General features: G+C 39.9%; 1 protein-coding gene across 1 annotated transcript in view; it reads left to right on the plus strand.

The window, feature by feature from the left end:
* SPON1 (spondin 1) overlaps positions 1-23206 on the plus strand; it is a 231992-nt gene that overhangs the window by 12553 nt on the left and 196233 nt on the right. The window contains exon 2 of the mRNA XM_039863655.1: positions 4724-4830. Coding sequence (XP_039719589.1) covers positions 4724-4830 — 107 coding nt within the window. The remainder of the gene's footprint in view (positions 1-4723; positions 4831-23206) is intronic.

Genomic DNA, 23206 nt, shown 5'->3' on the forward strand with positions numbered 1-23206 from the left:
CCTCTGTCCTGACCTCTTCCTTGTTTTTAAATTTTGTATAAATATATATAAATGTAAGCATACCTTTTGTATTCTTTTATGTCTGTCTTCTTTCACTCAAGAGCATCTCTGTGAGATTTATCCATGTTGTATGTAGCAGCAATTTGTTGATTTTCATTACTGTAAGGCAATTCTATGAATGTGCCACAATTTATATATCCATTCTACTGCTGATGGACATTTGAGTGTTTCCATTTGGGTGCTATTACAAATAACGTTACTATGAACATTCTTATAGAAGTTGTATGGAGTAAGTATGTATGCATTTCTGTTGATTTATGAGTGTCATTGTTGGGCCATAGGGTATGTATATGTTCAGCTTCAGTAGATACTGAAAATTTTTTTTCAGTGAAAATTGCTCGTTTTCAGTTTTTCAACACTATGAGAAAGTTCTAGTTAACAATGTTCGATATTGTTGATCTTTTTCAATTTAATCTGGTTGATCTGCAATAGTATTTTATTGTGGATTTAATTTTTGTTTCCCTGTTGACTAATGAGTTTGAATACCTTTTCATATGGTTATTGGCTATTTGGGCACCTTCTTTTGTGAAATAGTAGCTCATGTGTTGCCTATTTTTCTCTATTGTGTTGTTCATCCTCTTATTGATCTGAAATAGTTCTTTATATATGTTGGATAAAAGTAAATCGGTGGTTATATGGATTACAAATATCTTCTTCCATACTGTGGCTTACTTTTTCTTAATCGTGTCTTTTGATGGACAAAATTTTGATATTTCATTTATATATCTTCTCTTTTATTATAGATTTTTTTTATGTCTAGTTTAAAATTTTTTCCTACTCCAAGGTCTCTCACATTTTATCCTATGCTACCTTCTAAAAGTTCTGCTTTTCACATTTAGCTCTATTTATTTTGTGTATGATGTAAGGTAAGGACCAAGATTCGCCTATGGTTATCCAGTTGTCCTAGCACCATTTATTGAAAATACTGTCTTTCTCCCAGTATTCTGCAGTACATCTTTTATCACAAGTCAGGTTTCCAAATATTTGTGGAAACTTTTCTGGACCCCAAATGCTTTAATTGGCCTGTTTTTCTTTCCTTGCTTTAGTCACTGGCTTAATCTCTATAGCTGTATATGCCTTGATATACAGCCCTTTAACTTTGCACTTCTTTCTCAAAATTGCCTTAGATATTCCTGGGCCTTTGCATTTTCATATGAATTTTAAAATTGGCTTATCAATATCACAAAAATATGCTTGGATTTTAATTTACATTCCACTAAATCTATAAATCAATTTGAGAAGATCTGACATCTTTATAATACTGAGTCTACCAGTCCATGAACAGAATTCAGTAAATTTAATTGCACATCAACTCTGTGCTAATCACCACACTGAGCTTAGATGTGGTTTTTGCCTTTGAAGGACTCACAAATGGGTAAACAAGCACTTATACAAAAAAAATATAATAAATGATAGTAATAAGAGCTAATATTTCTGAAGTATCCATTATTTGCCAAGCATGATTTTAAGGACATTATATGTATGAAGTCATTTATGTTTCACACTGATACTTTGAGGTAAGTACTGTTATTATGCCCCTTGTATAGATAATTTTTCTCTATCCTAACAGAGTCCAAGAAAAGAGAGCACCAGGTAAGGCAAGGAAGTCAAAGGAAATGTTACAAAAAAATGTGAAAATTTAGCTGATTTCTGAAGCAGTTTGCCGGAAATGGAGGAAGTGGAACATTCCAGGCATATGAGCAGCATGTGGGAAAAAATACTGCAGGGTGAAATGATAAGGCTTTTCAGGAATCTGCCAGTGAGTGAGTCCCAGGACTAAAATGTAATGTGGTGGGGAAGAAGATTGTGTTTGGAGAGGCTGGAGAGGCAGAGGCTGCAGGTCTTTCATCTGTGTAATTTGAGCTTTATCCTGAAGGCAATGACTGTGGAGCAGTTGACTGTCTTAGGTTGGGTTCCCAGAAGAGACTTCATTTCCTAGGGCTGTCTGCCATACATAGTACCACAAACCAAAAGCTTAAAACAATAGAAATGTATTCTCTCACAGTTCTGGAAGCTAAAAGTCTGAAACCAAGGTGCAAGCAGAGTTGGTTCCTTCTGCAGCCTCAGAGGGAGTCTCTCTTCCATGCCTCTCTGAGCTTTTGGTGACCATCCTTGCCATTCCTTGTCTTGTAGATGCATCACTCCAATCTCTGCCTCTGTCATCACCTGGCATTCTTCCCTGTGTGTTCTCCCTGTGTGTCTTTTCTAAGGACAGCAGTCATGTTGGATTTAGAGCCCACTCTAATCCAGTCTGACTTCATCTTAACTAATTGCATCAGCAAAGACACCGATTCCAAATAAAGTCACATTCCCAGGCACAGGGGGCAGGACTTCCATGTATGTTTTTGGAGGACACAGTTCAACCCATCACACAAACCCTCAGGTGAGGATTTGGGTGCAAATGACTTACTAAGGAAGTGCTCCCAGGGGAAACCAGTAAGGAAGTGGGAGAGCGAGATAGGGGAGGGAAGAGACCCTGCCAGGCTGTGACCTCAGGCAAGGTCCCTAAGGAGAGTTTCAGTCTAATCCTGTAGGGCCATTTTGAAGTGTCAGGTACCCCTGAGAGTTGTCCTCCCTTGATTCAAGGGAGCTGAAACTTTCATATTAAGCATAGCAAGCTCCAGTGATCTGAGGACAGCCCTCCAGAAAAGAGTGACAGGTGCTGACCACTAGAAGCAAAGGCACATCAGTGCCAGGGTCACATTAAAATAATAAAAAGGAGTTTGAGAGGATCTGGTTGGAGCACCTTTATTGTCTGCTTCTTTGCCCTCTCCTCCCCTTCTTCAAGAATTGTGGCCTCATGGCCACTCCACTCCAATCTAGATAGTGTCAGACTGCTTTGGGGTTGTCTGTCTCAGTCTGTCTGTCACTCAGAGATCTCAGCTTTCTCCTGGCACCATAACTATCATTTTCTGTTTGACACTGCTGAGCCCCACACTTTTCTTACTCCATCGTGCCTTTCTTTATAGACATCAGTAAGCTTAATCGGAATGCTTCTTTACTTTTGTGGGACGAACTGACCAATCACAGCATGAGATTTGCAATCTTTGAGTCTCAAAGTTCTCTGGGATAATACTGTGTTGGCAGCTCATGGACCACTGCTACCTTATCCAAGATGGCGGTTCTAGTTTTTGGAGTTTTAGAGTGCTTCATTTTCATGACTGAAACTAGTTTGAGGAAGTTGGACAACTAAATGCCTCTCCCCAACAGGGGGATTATCAAACTTACATAAGTGTTGTATGTTAAATGAATTGATTTAAACTTTTAAAAATTTAATCGACATTTGTGGAATACCCATACTATGATGAATATAGTCAGTATGTGTAACCATGGGTGGAGTGTTAAACTGGGAGAAGGTGTGGCCCTACGCCTGCTGCTAGGTGGTCTTGCTACCTTGAGAGTGTCTGTTGACCTTTTGGTGTCTTTGTTTCCTATCTATGAAGTTGGAAGGCTAGAATGGAGTCTTCTTGGAATAGCTTGAGGCTCTAATCGTCTATAATTCCATGTTTAAAGACCAGACTCTTAGCACTTTAATCAGGCAGTAAGGTAATTTAAACCTCGATTTATATCGATTTCAAGAAACTTGAATTGAGTGTCTATTAGATGCCAGGCTCTGTGCTAGGTGCTAAGGATACAAAGAGAATTAAAATCCATTCTCTCTCCAGCAATAACTGACAGTCCAGTGGAGAAGGTGGATAAAAAGAGAATTGCAATTCAGTGCAAAAATTGCAATAAAGAATTTCCATCTTAGGAGATTGGGGATACAAACAGAGGGGTGACCACCATTGCTGAGAAGTCTCTTTATCTAGATTTCAATGAAAACATTTTCTGGGTAAATGTGAGAAGGAAAAGTATAATGTAAATTTTTAACTCTAGTTACTGTAACAGAACCCCACAATAGAAGTTTATTTCTAGTTTATACAAAATATGATATAGATGTCTCTGGCCAGTGAGTGGTTCTTCGTGTGGTTATTCAGAAGTCTAAGTTCCTTCCATCCTGTGGCTCCTTTTCTGAGATGCCAGAGTCCTCTGCTGGACCCCCTGCATTCAGCAGGCACAGGCAGGAGAGGAAGAGTGGAGGATCACGTGGAAAGTTTGTATGAGCCAGGTTGGAAGTAGCATACATCACGTCTGCCCATGCTTTCCACTGACAGAACTGGGGCACAGCAGACCTAACTGCAAGGGAGGCTGAGAATGTGGTCTAGCTGAGTGCCCACTAAAGAAAAAAAAAGAAAAAAAAAAAAGAACTGTGTTTTGGAGAACATACAGCAGTCCCTGGCAGTTTGTGCTATGAGCAGCTAGATTTCCCTTGGGCCAATCTAATGGAAGTGTAACATTATTAGATAACTGTCAAGATTAGACTGCTCTCCAGGGACTGTCTTTATTAGATCATGGTTCCTGGGAGAGAGTTCACCACAGCCTTGGTTGGTTCAAGTATTTCCAAGTGAGAAAGCAGTTCAGGCATCTAGCAGGTTCTGAAATGTGAGGGAGCTGGGTGGAGTGAGTAAGAGTTCACTACCGAAATGGATGAGTCTGTCCCACGGTCCGCTGCCCCTCTATCCCACAGGTCTAGGATGTTGATGGAGAACCCATTTCCATCCACTTGACAAATGAAAAGCTGTTGATTCTTATGCTTATAATCTGCTTTCTCCTCTCTCCACAGTGACACTTTCTGCTGCTACGCCCTCCTACTTCAGAGGATTCACATTAATTGCCCTCAAAGAGAATAGAGAGGGTGATAAGGAAGAAGACCATGCTGGGACCTTCCAGGTAAGACTCCTTTTGGGCTTATCCAGTGGCCCTCATTGCCCTAGGAGGTAGAGGCCAAGCTAAAGGTGGACAAACTGAGAAGAAGCCTGAGTAAAATGAGAGGCCCAAGTGTCTGAGGTGGCTTCTTATGCAGTTCTTTTGACCATTTGGCCAGGCAGGCCAGGTCTACATGTAGGACCCATTATGGAGCAGGCAGCAAATGCCTCGAGTCTGCCTTAAGGCCTTCGGTGTTGGCCAGCAGGCCAGGCTCACAGTGTCTTTGGGCAGCAGACAGTCCAGTGTGGTGAGAGTGCTCGGAACCCTGGCGAGGCCCAGCTGTTTTTCCTGCACAGCCATTTCGTGATTGACTGGCAATTCTCAAGTGTAAATGGAGCAAGAGCTTAGGATGGCCAGACTGGAGGGAGTTCAAAGCACAGGGGAAGGATTATTAAGGGAACGAAGGGATTGATTTACGAGGGAAGACTAAAAGAATTAAACATGCTTTGCTTGGCTAAATGAACAGGGCCGACTTTAAGAGGTGGTAATGGTCTTTAAATGTCAGTCCTCGCAGAACAACCTCCTCCAGGGGAGGCTCTGTCTGACTTTGTACAAAAGGGCACAGCACAACGAAAGTGGGTCAAGAGAAGAACGGGAATCTCAAAGGCAAGGGCCCTGACAGTGAGTCATATTTCACCATGGAATATTCTTCCAAGGGGAGTGGCGGGAACATCATCCCCTTTCAGAGGTTTTAAAAGAGGCCGGCGAGTTGTCAGAACATGTCCCAGAAGGACTGGGGCGATCCTAGGAGGGGGTTTGGACAAATTTGCTCTAACTGTTTCTCATCTCAAGTTTCCATTGTTCTGGAATCCATTTTTATCTGGCATTTACAAACTCAGAAGAAAAAAATTTCCAGTAAGAATACTTATACCCATATCCGGCTGCTAGGGACTTGATATAATTTGTGGGCTTCACAGGGGACCCTGCCCCAAAATATCTTCCGCATCCAAAGACATCTTTTCATCCCTTGTGGCCAGATTGTAATTTTGAATCTTGTGACTTAAAAAATGTCTATCGTTTAGGATTCTGGGCTTTAGGCCTAGTGGGTCTGTTAATTACGTGCTCGTTATAATGTCTTTCTATGCACCTAGAAGGCAGGATCTTTCTTGGCATTGTATCTGAAGGAGTTACCCAATAATAATACTAATGACAGGCAGTATTTTGGGGGTGCTTACCATAAGCCAGGCACTAGGTTAAGTGCTTTACCTTACCTTAGTTTATCTTAAATAGCTTGCTTTATCATAGTTTAGCTCTCAAAACAACTAAGTAGATAGGAACTATTACCTCTATTTTATAGATCAGGAAATTGAAACTAGAGAGAGTAAATCATTTGCCTAAACGGCTAGTAAATAGTAAGGCCAGGATATTCTAGCAGGTGTCTGATTCCAGAGATTAAATCACTTCCCTGTAGTACTGAATAAGCTCCTGGCACAAGTGTGATTGGACACTGTATCAGTAAGTCTGTCATAATAGAGAAAGAAAGATTCATGCATTCATTCAACCCATAAAACATTAAAATATATTCTCTTTGACCTTGTTGGGCAAATTTACCTGGAGGTGTTGATGACTTATCAGATTCAGGCAGCTGAGACATCTGGGTACTTGAGTGTCAGGAGAGGTAAAGTTCTAAGAAGGGAAAAGGTGGGGGGTTGGATCGGGGAGCGTGATCTTAATCTTTACCCATACAAAATTGATCTTTGTATAACCAAAAGAGCTGGACTCAAACAGATATTCGAACACCTATGTTCATTGCAGCTTTATTCATTATAGCCAAACATCCATCGATGGATGAATGGATAAACAAAATGTGGTATATACATACAGTGGAATATTACTTATCTCTAAAAAGGAAGGAAATTCTGACACATATTGTTACACGAATGAACCTCAAAGACATTGTACTAACTGAAATAAACCAGTCACCAAAGGACAACTATGGTAGGATTCCACTTATATGAGGTAACTAGAGTAGTCAAATTCATAGAGACAGAAAGTAGAATGGTGGTGGCTAGGGGGTGTGGGGGAGGGTAAATAGGGAATTATTGATGAACAGGTATGGAGTTACAATTTGGGAAGATATGAAAAAGTTCTGGAGATAGATGGTGGTGATGGTTGCACGACAATATGAATGAACTTAATGCTACTGAACTGGACGCTTAAAAATGGTTAAAATGGCAAATTTTATGTTATGTATATTCTACCACAATTAAAAAAAAAATGATGCCTGAGTTAGGCCTGATGGGGATATAGCTTCTTTCTTTAATGCTGTTCTGTTTTAATTCAATAGATTGATATTCCTCTCCAACTTATCGTTTTTCCTCAGCTAAATCTTGATCCTTGCAACTGATTGGTGAATAGAGGGCCCTGCTCACAATGGGCAGTGAGTAAATGTTCGTTGAAGGAATAAATGAACAAATTATTCTTTCTACCAGTATCTATAATTTAGTCCTGTTTGGAATTGCTTCAGAACTCCTACCTTATTATGCATACTTCCTTTTCTTTCTGTTGGAGCTTCTGACATCTTTTTTTGTTACACCACAGTAGTTCTCTGAGTGTGGTCTCTGGACTAGCAATATCAGCACCATCTGGGAACTTGTTAGAAAACGGAATCTCAAGCCCCACCCAGACCTACTGAGTCAGAAGCTCTGAGGGTAGAGCCCCCATACCCGGGGTTTTAACAAGGCCTTAGAGTGAAACCAATGGACATTCTCATTTGAGAACCATTGTTGAAAAGAGACATGGATCCAGCCCATCCAACATGGATTCCTCTATCATCACATCAGCGTATCTGTCCTCTCATTGCTTCCGCCAGCCCGGGAGGGATCCAAATGGGAAACAAATGAGAAAAATGCCTACCATACAATAATAATGCCTGTGTGCCAGATGTTGTTCTTAGTAGTTCACACTTATTAACTGATTCAAGCTTCAGAGAAACATTATGAGATAAGCATTATTGTCTTGTTTTTCACAGATGAGGAAATTGTGGTGCATTGAGCAATTAAGTAACTTCCTTAAGACCACTCAACTCTAAGTGATAAAGCTGAGCTTCAAACCTAGGCAGCCTGGCTCCAGGTCCCTGCTCCCAACCATGGTGTATACTGCCTCTCAACATGCACATAAGTGAAAAAAATGAGGGTATACTATGACTTTTTTATAGTGGTCGTTTCTGTGCTAAGGGCTTTATATATATTATTCTACTTAATTCTTGTAGCCGTCTCGTGAGGTCAGTATTGTTATCCCCATTTTCCACATGATGAAACTGAGTTTCCAAAGGGGTTAAGTAAATCGACCAAAGTAATTCAACATCTACAGGGAGAGAGGGAGGCAGACACTGTGCTAGTGATTTCTTCATACATCTGACTACACCTGCCCTGCCTTGTGCATTAAATGCACACTCCACTTGGGTTCCCGTCATCTCAAACGTTAGAGGATGAGGCATCATAGCTCACACCTCCATCTTTCCTCTCCTGCTTTAGATATAGTGGTCTCTATGCCTTCCCCCTCGCACTCTAGCACAAAAGTCTTTTCTCTCTGTACCAAAGCTGTCATCTTTGGAGTCATTCATTTATCCATCAGTATTGATTGAGTGTCTCCTATGTGCCAGGCACTGGGGATACAATGGTAAGAAAAACAGATGTAGTCTTGCCCTCATGGAGTATACAGCGTCCTCTTTGTAATTGTACCTTAAATTACCTGTGCTGCAAACAGGCATGGCAGAAAGTCTGCAAGTTATCCGCTGGAACGTGAGCAGATGATCAGAAACTACATAAGCCCTTGTAATTTTAAAAATATGTAGATAGAGATTAATAAATATTTAGATATGCCTCCTTGTTAAATATGACAGCTTTGAGGACTTGATATCAACAACAAAATTCTAATGCTTTTTAAATCTAGTGAAAGATTACATTCTTAGTTCTAAAAGTAATTCTGAGAGTCAGTGATTTTGCTTCTAACTGAGTGAGCCCTTACACGGAGAATACAGACTCACCAGGTAACCAACACAACAAAAGCAAAATTTAATGCCTCTTTAGATTCAATGGGGAGGGACCCGGGCTGCTTGGCACAGGGAGGGTAAGGGTTACAAGTCTCACCACCCCGGCAGGGGGCCCAAGAGAAGAGGTGGGGCTTCCTCCTGTTTCCAGCTGCTAGTCCGAATGGCAGCCCCAGCACAGACTAGGGATCTGTCTCTGGCTGCCAGACAGGAGACACACAAGAATCTCTCTTTGATGAGCTGTTTAGGTGTACTCATGATCAATTGAAAGTGACAAGGAATGCAAGTCTGGACTGCCTGTACAAAAGTAACCCATCCATCCTTTAAAACTGCATTGCTAACAATGAATTGCTTCCTGGAATGTTCATGGCCCAGCCAACTGCCTGGTCCACTCTCCCACATCCTTCAGGTCTCTCTGCTCAGATGTTCCTTTCCCAGGAAGGCCGTTCCAATCACCCTATTTAAAAGTTCATCCCCCTCTTCTACTCCTGAGCTGGACTCCCTATCCCTCTAACCTACTTAATCTATTTATTTATTTTTTTTATTTTTTATTTTTTTGCTGTTGCTGGAGGCAGGAAGGAGACTGGGAGCTGGGCCAGGGAAGGAGAACCCTCCTCTTTAAAAAAAAAAAATTATTATTAATTTCAAGTATACAGTACATTGGTTAGACATTTACATAGTTTATAAATGATCCCCCTGATTGCTCTTTCTCGCCTCTGGCTCTCCACCTCGCCATTACATTAATGCTAACTACATTCCCTATTCCGTGCTCCCCACCCCGTGACCATCTATCAACTACTAATTTGTACTTCTTTAACCCTTCACCCCTTTCTCTCAACCCTCAACTCCCCTCCCCTCTGCCACTTATATTTTATCTGTTGCCTTTATTGCTATCTGACGTGCAATTTGTTCTACTTGTTGACTTGAGCATTACCTGCCCCCTTCCACTAAATTATAAGCTCCACGAGACAGGGATTTCTATTTATCCTGTTTGCTGCTGTATCCCCAGCACCTCGAACTGCACCTTGCACAGAGTAGCCTTTCAAATATTTATAGATAGAATTTTAAGCTGTTAATTTATAATACCATCGTTTTACTTAATTTTAATTCAAGGCCTATCTGAATCAACTAGTTAACAGTCCTCCAATCGAAGAAAGAAAGACTCATTATAAAAGGATATTTTGTCTGAGAAGATCCCTTATCAATACCATACAAACAAGTATTTTTTTAATAGTTATTCATTCCATATTCTTAATCACCTGTTTCTAAACTATTTTCAGAATCTCTTCATTAACAATAAATATTTATTAGCATTTAATGGATTCTGAGCCATTTGAGAAGCTGAAAGAGATTTTGACATTTTTCTAAAAATAAAATGCTATTGCAAGCCTGTTCTTAAGAATTCTTAGTTTATAAGAATTTTATATTCACTTAAGCTTAATCATGCACCTTATAAGATATTAGAATTTTCCCATCTGTCCTTCACTATTATAAGTAATGGAGTAAAAACAGTTTCTTGCATAAACCTTTTTTCCTTATTTGGTATAATTTGCTAGAATAGATTGCCAAAAGTATAATTACAAATGCAAAAGATATAGAGATATTTTGATGTATATTGCAAAGGTGATTCCCCTCATCCCCCCAAAAATGCACTCAGCACTCTTTTCAACAACTTGAATATGGGCATTCCATTATGGTAGCCACACCCACAGATATGAAGGGAAACATATATTCCTATATCAGGACTGGGCATCACAGGATTTGGGCAGGTCAACTTGATGGACTAAATCTAGCAAGACGAAAGCTAATTTAGGAGTCCATAAAGTCACCTACTCAGATCCAAATTACCAATAGCACAAGCACAAGAAGAGAGACTTGGATTTGTGGTAGCACATTAAACAAACAATAAAAGCACCCCAGGATTTTTAATTGCGTATGAGTTCAGAATGAGTCATCCATGAGATAGGACCATGAAACCTGATGAGATCTTAGGATGCATTATAGGAGCATGTACACAGGAGTCAGATTGTTTTATAGGATTCTTAATCCATCCTAAGAGAGCCCGCAATATTCTCTTTCTTTCTTTATGGAGTATGGCTTTCTAGTGAACAAATATTACAGTATAAAATATTCAGTGTTTTCATTCATCATTTGTTCATTCAAATATTGCCACAGCATTCATAGCACCCTGTACTTTTCCCTCAGAGTGGTTATTACCGCTTATAATTATGTATTTGTTTTAGAATTATTTGTTTAATGTTTCTCTGCCCCTCCAAACTGTAGGACAAAACCAAATCTATTTTGTTCACTAGTGTATTTCTAACAACTAACACCGTACTTGGCACATGGTGGACACTCAATAAATATTTGCTGAAATGAATTAATGAAAGCACTAATTACCAGCTGTTTCAAAGACAATGTTCTAGACTCTGAGCATATGGAGATGAATAATTAAGGCATGCAAGGTTCCAGGTGTTAGGAGGTTAAAACCTATAACAGTACTTCCCAACCCTACATATACCAGTGGACATATACCAGTGGACTACAAATGGGTTATAGGAGACCCTAGATATTTATTTCCTTAGATATTGGGGTAGTCTCATCTGTTTACTCTAGGGAAACACTACTATTTCCTACATGTGATCCAGAGTAAAGAGACTTGTATAAAAAGAACTATATTGCAGCATGCCAGGTGCTATATTTGTTGCATGTGTGCAAATAGGAAAGCAATCATTTGTAGGAGGTGAAGAGTGAATGCTGATATGGGAGGATACAAAGGACATTTACGGAGATAACTTTTGAGTTGTTTCTTTGGGTGGTTGAAGTTTGTAAGTGGATCAGGGGTGAAGATGAAAGGAGTGTGTGAAGACCACTCCACTCTTTCCTCACACCTCTGTTTTAAATCTTGCCCTATCTTAATATTTCACTATATCCTTTTCGACAAGTGCATAGAGCCCAGCCAGGACACAGTAAGGTTTTCTAAATGAATGAATGAATAAGTGAACCAGGGGATGAATGACATGCTATGCTTACTGCCCCTTCCTTCAGGAACTCACTCAGTGTAAAATACCTCTGTGGAGCTGTGATCTTAAAAGAACCATCAAAAGAACACATTTTAAAAGCAATATCAATACCTCTTGTTCGATACTTGTTTTTTGTTTTTGTTTTTAATTGCTATCTAAAACATTTGTAAGAAGATGAAGAAGCAGCATGCCACATGAGTGCCTGGGGTGGGCATTGGGTCCTCAGGCTTTCACAGCCCTGGTCTCTGGTTCCTGCTACCAAGAAGGATGAAAAATAGTTTTCTTCTAAGCAGGCAAGCTCTCAGTCTGGGAACCAGATGCCTTAAGGAGACTTGAGCATCACTTCTCTCAGCAGAGCACACCCTTGTTTTATGTTGAAGAATACAAAAAAGAATAGAGAAAGATAAAGAAGAAATAAAAACACACCATCTTATAACCTAGAGAAAATCACTATTAACATTTGGGTATATGCCCTTCCAGATTTTAAGTATACACACACACACACACACACACACACACACACACACACAATTTTCAACAACATATTGGAACTATACTATATATAGAATATTATATCCTATTTTATTTTTTGTGAACATTATATTTTGAGCATATTTTAATGCAATTAAATGTTATTCCATAACATGAACTTTAGTGGGTTAATAATACTCTACTGTACTGTGGAATTATAATTTATTCAACTGTTGCTATATCGTTGGGCAAGATAGGTGGTTCCAGTTTTCCTGTTGCTTTTTTCTCTTTACTCTTACAAAAAAAAAAAACCTACTGCAATGACACCTTAACTCATAATCATTGTCAGCATTCATGAGCATTTCCTTATTATTAATTTCCAGAATTAAATTACAGGGTCAAACTAAAGTGCCTCTCTCTCTCTCTCTCTCTCTCTCTCTCTCTCGCATGCACATACATATACACGTATGTATATATTAGCTCCTCTTTTTCTAGAAGTGGTCATTTGTAATTTGACAGTGTCAGTCACAGGTTATTATGACAATAGAAAAATCCCCATTTTTAGGCTGATTTTCCTTTTCCAAAAAGATCATGTATCTCATTATTCTTCCAATTCTAGCTTCTCTTTCCAGTTTAGAAAAGGGTATGTGGAAAGAATGTAGGTGTTTGGAATCAATAGATCCAAGCTCAAATTGTGCCTCTACTAGCTAGGTGAAGAAGTCACTTAATTTTGAGCATCAGATGAGACGATTTATGTAAAATACCCAAAACAATGCATAGACATGGTGGACCCTTGATCAGTGTCTCTTCCTCCTGAGCCAACAGCCTAGGGTGCCCTTTCCATATCTCTATGTCCAGTGGCTCACAAACTCCATCATTCTGTGGATGTGGGCAGACATCTCAGTTTAGGTATAACTGACCAGCTGACTCTACCAGGTGAGGGAAGAGACAGGCTTGTCTCATTCTTCCTCTCTTCACTGTAATATGATTTTGAAGGCTTTAAAGTAAAAAAAAAAAAAAATCCAGTGCTACTAAATACATGATACCCAGTAAATAAAAACAAAACTTCTCAATTTGGGTGCTAGGTGTTTGGCTGGGCTCAGTTACTGGCTTTGTGACCTACTCCCACATAGCAGCTTCACTGAAAATGGGGTTTAAATTATACCTTGATGAAGGCTCCACACTTGGGAATGAGCAGATAGAGGAAACCACTACCGACCATCACTTCCAGGTACAACTAATCTAGTTGCTTCATTTACTTTAATTCTCTCCCTCTCGGATGTAAGTTTCACAAGAGCAGGGACTGTCTGTTTCTTTCACGACAGAATACCCAGTGCTGGATGCAGCGCCTGCCACACTATAGGTGCACAATAAATATTTGCCAAATCAATCAATCAGTCTCCTCTTAGTTTCAGACCCATCCCATGAGGTAGGCATAGTTATTATCCTCCATCTTATAGGCCAGGTAACATAGAGTGAATTAGAAACATGCCAGAGGGTATAGAGCCAGTAAATGGCAATGATCATGGATGAAAACACCTGAGGTCTGTGCCATTTTCTCTGTTTAGCATCTTTTATGGTGCCAGGAGATGTGTGGGAGAGTCAGACAGCAATCAACTACTTGGTCCCTTGAAATCCTTTCTGGGTCATTCCAGGGATCACACCAGGTTTATCATCTTATAGATCCTTCATCCTCCAAGTCTCAGCCCTTCACATGCCATCTCCTCCGTTTCCTGACACCCACGTCTTACTTTCATCCCATTTAGAATTTGTGCCCTCTGCCCCATCTCTGAGCTCTCAAATGCTTGGCACATCCCTTTATCCTAGTTTTTCACTTATCGTGTGTCCCTGATGTGTTAAATCCCTATTCTCCTACAAGATTCTACAAAAGAGGCAGAAATCTGGGCCTTAGACATCTCTGTATTCCCACACTCTCACCAAAGCTTGGCACACTGGCCAGTTGATAAATATTTTCCAAATTGATGGATGACTGCTGCTGGAATTTCTGGCCCTACCCACTTGTTTGCTGGCATTAGTCGGCCTCATGCTTTCTTGCATGAGAGCTAGCATTGTTTGCACATCTATTTTTCTAAAGGCCTAGAAACCATTTTTTAAACACGTTATAAAATCGTTTTGCAGACAATATATATACATAACTTTTACTGCCCAAAAGAATTTTTTATCACATATGTATTAAGTAACTTAAAAATACTAATAAGTCACTGTGTGGCCTTGCAGTCCCTCATCTTTAAAATGAAAATAATGGGCATCCATTCCAGATCTAACTACTTTTGGGGATAGATTTTAATTCTGGTTTTACAAACACTTAAGCCATTATGTTTTCTTTTTAAAATAGAGTTAAATCCAAAGAGTTGAGTGGATCATAGTTTACTTAAATAGAGCCTATTTTTATAAAGATAACTTTTTAAAAATCTATTTATTCATTCAACAAATGTTTATTAAGCCTACAATGTACAAGACATGTTCTAGACTGTGAGAATATAGCTGTGACAAAACAGATAAAAATCCCAGCCCTTATAGGTATTGTGTTTCTAGAGTTTAGATCATTCCCATGGGATAGTGTCTCAAGTTTCTTGATCAAATAGTTTTTAGGCTTTTGATATATATTATTATCTCACTTTCCATTGCATCTGATCAAGTAGGAGTTTGAGTAGGAGCCTGACTCAGAGCTTACTTTTAGAAAGAATGTATAACCTTTGCCAAGTTACTTCATCTTGGTTTCTCCCCTGGACACAAAACTGTCCCTCCAGTTGACTTCAGCTGATACGTGATGCCCCATAGTCTTCTGTTTTGGAGGAGGCCGGAATCTTGGTCGGAAGGAATTCCCATCCACCATGTGGTTACTAACCCACAACTTGCAAATCCCAGTCTTATGCAATTTCCTTCTTAGAATAAAGTTCAAGACCTTAGATTTTTGCCCTGATCTATTGATTATTCAACATGGCCCATCTATTCAGTATTTCAAGATTCTTCTGGATTTAGAATTTTTTATCCAACATAATTAATCACTGTCCTCACAGCATTATGTCATTTGCAGATTGAATGAGCCTGTGTCTGCAGCTAAACCACTGATGCATGCTTCGAAGACTTCATGTTTCCTCTTCCCTCTATATATATACTTTTCCCCTAGATATCCATAAGTCTTTTTCTTCCTCACTTCTTTCACGTTTCTGCACAAATGTCGTTTTTGTCAAATACTCCATTTCTGACCATATTTTATGAAACAATACCCCATCGCTTTTAATCCCATTTATCTTGCTTTAGTTTTCTTCATTGGATTTATCGCCACCTGACTGGGTATCTGCTTGCCGGCTTATTAGCCCTTTCCACTCACTGCAGTGTCTCTACTCGACACTGCAGTGAGTGGAAAGGGCTAATAAGCTGGCAAGCAGATACCCAGTAGAGTAGAGACATTGCTTTGTTCAGCACTATCACAGTGCTTGGCACATAGTAGGCATTTAATAAATAGCTGTCAACTTCTTAGGCATGCATTTTTTAAGTAAGCCCTAAAACAAGTTGTTCTTTTTGACAGTGAAGTGACAGTGACTCTCTGGTAAAGGCAAGGATTCTGACCCCTGCTCTCAGCCCCTTTCTTTCCCAAAGTCAGCTGACATCTGGCACTTCTTCACATGTACCCATATGAGGACACACATGCTCACACACACCTCCTGGCCTCATTCCAAAGCAGCCTGTACTTGTATAGCTGCCTTTCTGGATCCTAGTATAGAACTTTGCCTGAATCCTAATTTAATTTTTTCACTTTACTGGCAGCATAGCCACTTCGTGCTTGTACCTGAGCCCTGTATTTAGAGAAAGTCATACTGCAGTGAAGATTGGTAGATAAACATTGTCTTAGTTTCTTGACTGCTGTAACTAATCACCACAGACTTGGCAGCTTAAAACAACAGACATTTATTCTCTCACAGTTCTGGAAGTCCGGAAGTCTGAAATCCGTTTCACTGAGCCAAAACTGAGGTGTCATCAGGAGCACACTGCCTCCGGGGACTCTAGGGGAGACTCTTCCTCACCTCTCTTGGTTTCTGGTGGCTGCTAGAAAGAAGTCCTGGGCTTGTGGCCGCATCACTTCAATCTCTGCTTTCATCTTCACATTACCTTCTCTTTCTCTCTCTCAAAACTCCTTCTATCTCTCTTTTTTTCAAGATACATGTCATTGCATTTAGGGTCCCCCCAGATAATCCAAGATAAATGCCTCTTCTCAAGATCCTTAAATTAATTTTGCCATATAAAGTTATATTCACAGGTTCTCGGGATTATGGAGTGAATATATTTGGGGGGTACATTTTCTGCCTACCACACACATCCATTTAGGATAGGTGACCTTGGACAACCCTCAACCTGCCTGGCAATCTGACTAAATTACTCTGGAAGATTCTCTCTTCCACTTCTCTAATGCTGATTTTCTCTAATTTCTCACCTTTCTCTACCTCTTTCCACATCATACTCATCAAATGACCTTATCTCTTTATCTATAGGAAAAAAAAAGAGGAAATTTCTGGACCAGAACTACTAAACATGTTGGCATCAAATTAATAAACCTTCCTGCATCTTTTCTCACCATCCCTCGTACTAAAATAACAGAATATGGATAATCCCTCCTCCTAAGGTCAAATCCTCTCCTTAGGCTCTGGATACAACCCCTACCTTCTCAGGAACCTTAAATGGCTGTTAACCTACCTCAAAAGAGTCAGTCTTTTCCTCTCAGTCAGATCCTTCCCTTCGGCTCAAGTTTTATGACTCTTCTTTCATGAATCACCCTTCTTAAAATAACAACAACAAAATCTCACAGTAAACAGAAACTCCATCCTATGACCAATCACTAAGTCCTATTGAATGTACCTCCTAAGGATCTTTCTAATTTACCAGCTTCTTTCCTTTTCAGCCTAGTCTCAGTCCAATCTATTCTCAGGTACCCCTAGACCATCACAGTGACCTCCCTGCAGCTACTTTTGCCACCTCACAGTGGTTCTGCTGAGTATGACCAGCATGCAGGCTCCATGGGGTCAGAACTTTGTTTCATTCTGTGCTACATTCCCTACTTCCACAGCATCTAGAAAAGTACCTGGTACCTAGTAGGTGCTCAGTAAATGTTTGTTGATGGTTGACAATTTATTACTAATTTCAGGAAGGCAAAATTCTTTAACAGCTTAAAGGTCTGGCCCTCACTTATCTCTCTTCTCCTATTACCTCCTCCTTGCTCCCTGGGCTCTGCACTCACTGTTCTTTTATGAATACTCCAAGTTCCCTCCTGCCTCAGGGCCTTTGTAAATAAATATTTTTTCATTATTTGGAACATTCAACCCATCTTTTCCTACCTAATACAGACTCAGTTTTCAGATCTCAGCATATGAGCTGCAAATTTCTTCCTTGAAAAAGCTTCCCTTAGCACTCTTATTTGCTCTTACATGTTCTCATTGCACACATATCTTTCCTTTGTAGGAAATTCCCCAGCTATAATTGTGTTCTTATTTATTGACTGTCTGATTAATGGCCGTCTTTCCCATCAGATGAGGATGGGAGCCATTATATTCCTAATGCTTAGCACACAGATGCTCAATAAATAAGTATTATAGGAATAGATGAATAGATACTGGAATAATGGAGGGTCTCAGATCAGATACAGGAAGAGGAGAGAGTTTGGTGCAAAACTGAATTTCGCAAATTTTAGAAGGCTCAGCAGATAATTTAGCTGGAGAGAGTCACTGTTAGAAATTTAAATTGAGAGCTCAAGACAGAGTTCAGATTGGTTATTTAGTCTTAGACGGTTGGTGAAACCATGGTAGATGGGAAAGATTGGAGATTTAAGATCAGCAACTGGAGATGAGAGGGGGATGGGATTAAGAGCAGGCTGGAAGCTCTTTTTAGAAAGGAAGAGGCACATATGTAAAATACATGGATGTGGACAGAGATAAGTGTGGAGATGGAAGGGAGGGAAGAGTTTGAGGGGGACGTGAAGCAGAAGGTGAGACCAGATGAAGAGGCTGGGGGAGAAGGGGAAGGTTTAGATTTGCTGAGAGTAGGAAAGGCCGAGCAGGTAAGCTATGTGAGCGAAGTGTGTGTGTGTGTGAGCATGCACATGTGTGTGCACTTGTGTGTATGTGCATGTGTGCGTGTGGGGCAGGGGACATGATCATATTATTCTCAGCATGAACCGGTTTCTCAATAGATTACTATGCATCTCTTCACAGATATCCAAACTCACTGAGTCAGGTAAGCCAGGCGTAATGATCTTTCTTTTTCAGATGCAGTATTAAGTCAGATTCATGTCCTGAGCTTCTGCTCTTTCCACTAAACCACATCATTTCACCCTGCTCTAGCCTACCTGTCTGGGCTTGAAGATGTGTTACTGTCATCTTTCAGCATCTCAATTTACTACATATGCAACCGGCCTCTAGCTAGGGGAACAGAATGTTCTTGGTAAATGGCATTATTATAGGATTTTAGCTTTAAGAAATCCTGATGTCCCTTATAACAACCCATTCTCTTTCTGTAATAGAGAGCCCTTAAGAATCAATTACGTTCTCCTAACTTATGTGCATGATCAGGACAGATCAGGACCAAAATATTATGCATGTGACCCAAGTCCAGGGCAACTGAATGTGAGCAGCACATGTGGCCCCAGAGCAGCTCTCAGTCCTCCCTGCTCCTTCATATAGGTTCAAATTCAGCTCAGGAAGCTCAGAAGAAAAAACATTGGACTCTACTGAGGGTATGAGGTGTGAGGCAGCATGATAATGCATGGATGAATGTAGGACTGTGAGGTACCACCAACTGCCTTAGGTGGTTGAGGTTCAGGTCACAGAGGCCTTGTAGGCCACAGGTGGGAGTTTGTCAATGGTTCTTCCTTTCCTTACCTTGAGCCAAATTCAGCCTTGAGTCAAATTCTCTGACTTACCTTATCAGGCTCAGCGCTGGCTGGACAGCCTTCCAGAGGCCCAGCACTCAGTGCTCCCAACCCCCGCACCTGGTAACACACTGCTGCAAAGCCTCCTTGTGCTAACAGTGATTACAGCCCCAAAAGACCCAGCCCTGCTGACAGGCACCTTCAGTCACAGCACCCATCCTGGCATTTCACCCAATGGCCACAGATGGAGAGGACCCAGATGGAGAGGTTGACACAGTGTCACAGAGGTGTTTTCTGTGACCCCCATTTAGGGACCAGCTTTTGACCCTGATAAAATATATCTGTGAACCAGACTAACATCTATTTCCTCATAGAACAACTTAGTAGTGCCACCATTTTCTCAATGTGGAGACATTCAGACCACATTTATCCTATGTGTGAGGGAAGGAGGCTTTTATTTATGTGTGCACCCTCCACATACCACAGACTTCTAAGCAGGAACAGGGAAAAACCTGTTCATTGGTCAGCCTGGCAAAGGCTCACTCCTTTTTTGAGACTCAGCTCAAGGTCACTTCCTCTGTGAAGTAGCTCCTGCTCTTCCCTCTCCCCAGAAGCCATGCCCTCCCGAGGCTTCCACAGTCCTTAGTTCAAGTTAATTCCCCTTTAATTTGCACCTTTTTGCCTCTCAGTCTTCTAGACTGCATGCCCCTTGAGGACAATACATGTTTTAATCTTGGAATCCCAGAGCCCAGTACAAAAAATTAGTTCTTGTTAGTTAATTAATAAGAGTTTGTTGAACAAAAGGATGGCTGCATTCGATGTTCCCTTCCTTTGTTTTTAAATATTAATTATGTCTATTTATGTATCTTGACTTATTGGAGAAATGTGGCTTGTCCCTGCACAAAATGGTCCCCAATGACTGTACTCTGATATTTCTTACATCTTTTCTCTGTTAATCTGTTTCCAACAGCAACTCATCTTCCAAATGTAATTTCACACATGTTACTAAATCAGTTTGCTCCACCCTGAACCGAGGTTCTTGCTTCTCCATCAGAATAAGTCACAGGCTAGGAAGACAGATCCAAGCAGTCCAGAAGGTCCATGCTAAGTGGACTAAGTGGGCCCAGCCCAGTGACTTATGTCTGTACTGTGGCTTCTTAACGATAAAGGAGATGTCAGCCAGCACAGAATGCCATGAATGGGAAAAGAAAGGACAGGGAGGGCAACGACAACATTCCACACATTCTAAAATGCCCATTTTTAACATTGCAGTCAGAAATCAGAATGCACCTTATAACTGATATACACATGAAATGTAGGATTTTTTCTTCCCAGATAAACTGCTATTGTATCATCGATGCATTTTATACTCAGAGGCATCTTAGATTCAAGGAACTGTGGCAGGTTTTGTCTCGTGTGTCAGTTCTGATCAGTTGATGGAGACTATCTGGAGTTTGGGAAGAGAGGGGTCTGATGCTGTGTCCTGTTGCAATGGGGAAGAATGATAAGCTCGGGTGTCAACGTGCACATAAGAGGGCATGGGATCCCCACCGCCAGACATTTGCAACTTCATAGCATGTCTTTGGGATTAAAAGAAGGAACACCTGCCATGTCTTTAATTATAAGCTGAAGGACACAATACACATGGAACATTTCCTAGGGACCAGGTTAGAAGCCTGCCTTTACTCACACAGATTTGTGACTTTGGTTTTTTTAAATAGCTTTTTAAGGTATTGGTTTAATTATAAAAATAGCGCATGCTTGTTGTGAAACAAAGATATAGACGTATTTAAAATTTGAAAATTTCATTGTATGAAAGTCACTGTTAATGGCCATGTACATTGTTTATATATTTTTTCCATTGTAAATCAACATGCATGTTTATATGTGTGTATCTATGTACATGCACACACACATACTCACTTGTATATCTATAGAATACATTTTAAAAAGAAGCAGAATTCTGGGTAGACATCATTTTTAATAGGCACAAAATAGTCTGCTTAACCTTTCCCCATTGAGGTATAGCTCAAAGATTATTTCCTGTTTTTCACTAATATAAATACTGGAAAAACATCTCTGACAAGAAAAGCTTTTATGTTTTAGATTAGTTCATTAAAATGGTTTCCCAGAAATGGAATTAGTATATTAAGCACTATGAATATGCTTAAAGTTTTTGATAATTTGTGAATTGATGTTTCAAAGACTTGGTTAATGGACAGTTGTAACTATGGATAAATTGAAGCTCAATAATAAAGTCTTCATGTTTCCACTGCCAAAGAACAAGAGAATATTGGAAACTTCTCACTGTGCATCCATGTTTGCTGTTCAGCAACAACTTTTGCAAAGATTGGAGCAAGTTATGCTGCCTGTGTGCCATGTGTCACAGGTGCAGGGTCTGAGGGACACCTCTCAGGAAATATTCAGGCTCTGGGTCATCTTTGGCTTTAACCTGCATTGGGCAAATTGTTTACAGCACATTGGGGAAATGTCCATAGTGCCAGAACTCCAGGAGGGGTGTCTGAAGTGTCAGGCCACTGTCTTTCCTTCTCATGGGTCAAATGCAGGTGGCCACAGAGGGCTGGGCAGTTGATGAGTTACCCCCTAGGTTCATAAAATCTTAGGATTCATTTTTTTTTTATATTTCTTTGCATGGGAGGAGAAAGAAATGAAGGGGAGGGGCTCTGATAGCAGCTTCAACCCCTACTTTTCCAGTCTGTTGTGCTGTGTTCAACAAGAAGTCAAATGTATATGCATTGAAGTAGACATTTATATCAAAATAACAGTCAGCTTATTCATTCATTTATTTGGAAAAGGGCCTTTGTAACTATAGCATTGGTTATGTTTTCTCTAAATTTGGTTAGCAGTCAAATGAACCTACTGTTCATTTATTGTTAATGGATGCTTTAAAGCAAGTTCTCAGAGTAATGTTTTTTTTGTTATATTTTTATACTCACATTAAAAGAGAAATATATACACAATCTTGTTCAAAAAGAATTTAAGTTAGCTCATATCTGGTTTAATCTAAAATTACTACTTTTAAAATAAATTTTAAGATGATGATATTAGCAGTGCTTTGGGGACTTAAGTTGAGAAAGAAGGGAGTCTTGGTGTTGACGCACATTATTGCTTTTATCTCCACAGAAGGTAACGTGCCTTTTTTTTTTTTTCATTTCAATTCAGGCAACACTTCTTGATCACACTTACTAAGTCCCAGGTACTGCCTTTGGCCACTAGACCTATGTGAATTGTACAGTAGCTGACGACAGATCAACAGACATTCACTTCCAAAATGAACAATAGGGCATTGCAACTTTGCAAGGCAACCTTAAAACCCCCTTTGCAGGTGCCATGGATTGCTAGTATTGAGAGAGGCTTTTGTCGGTTCTAGTGCTGGTGTCTGGCCCATTTTCATTGGCAGTGGCCCTTCTGGCACTTGTATTTTCCCATGTTCAGATGAGAAATTTAACTTACTCTCCAGAAGTATTAATTGCTAATGAAAATATTGCAAACCACTTTTCAAGTTGAGACTGAACAAATAGCAAGTATAACTGGATTCAAGGCCCCAAAATAATGACATTGTTTCTTTAGAACATTTTCATTGATTTGAAAACCAGTGAGGTCACAAGTAAAAATAGTCAAACTCAATTTAAAAAAATCTCACTCCTTTAGTTAATAGGAGGAGCCAACTAATGAAATAAATCGATTGTAAAAATCAATGTCAATGTGGTTTTAAAAAAATTTAATATCATTATTTCTAGACTAATTATTAACTTAGAGGTTTTAAAATTTGCTTCATTTGCGTTAGTTTTGTTTAATAGTCTGTGAACAAAGCTTCTCTTCTCTTTCGCCTGGGTCGAATATGGACTGATCGTTTTGCAAAATGCATCTTACATTTCTAGAGAACTTAGCAGGGTTTAAATCGTGTTTATATTCACTCTCATTTGAGCTCCATGATAGCCCTGTGATGGT

The sequence above is a fragment of the Pteropus medius genome, unplaced genomic scaffold (assembly GCF_902729225.1).
Source record: "Pteropus medius unplaced genomic scaffold, Ma_sr-lr_union100, whole genome shotgun sequence".
Classification (NCBI taxonomy): Eukaryota; Metazoa; Chordata; class Mammalia; order Chiroptera; family Pteropodidae; genus Pteropus; species Pteropus medius.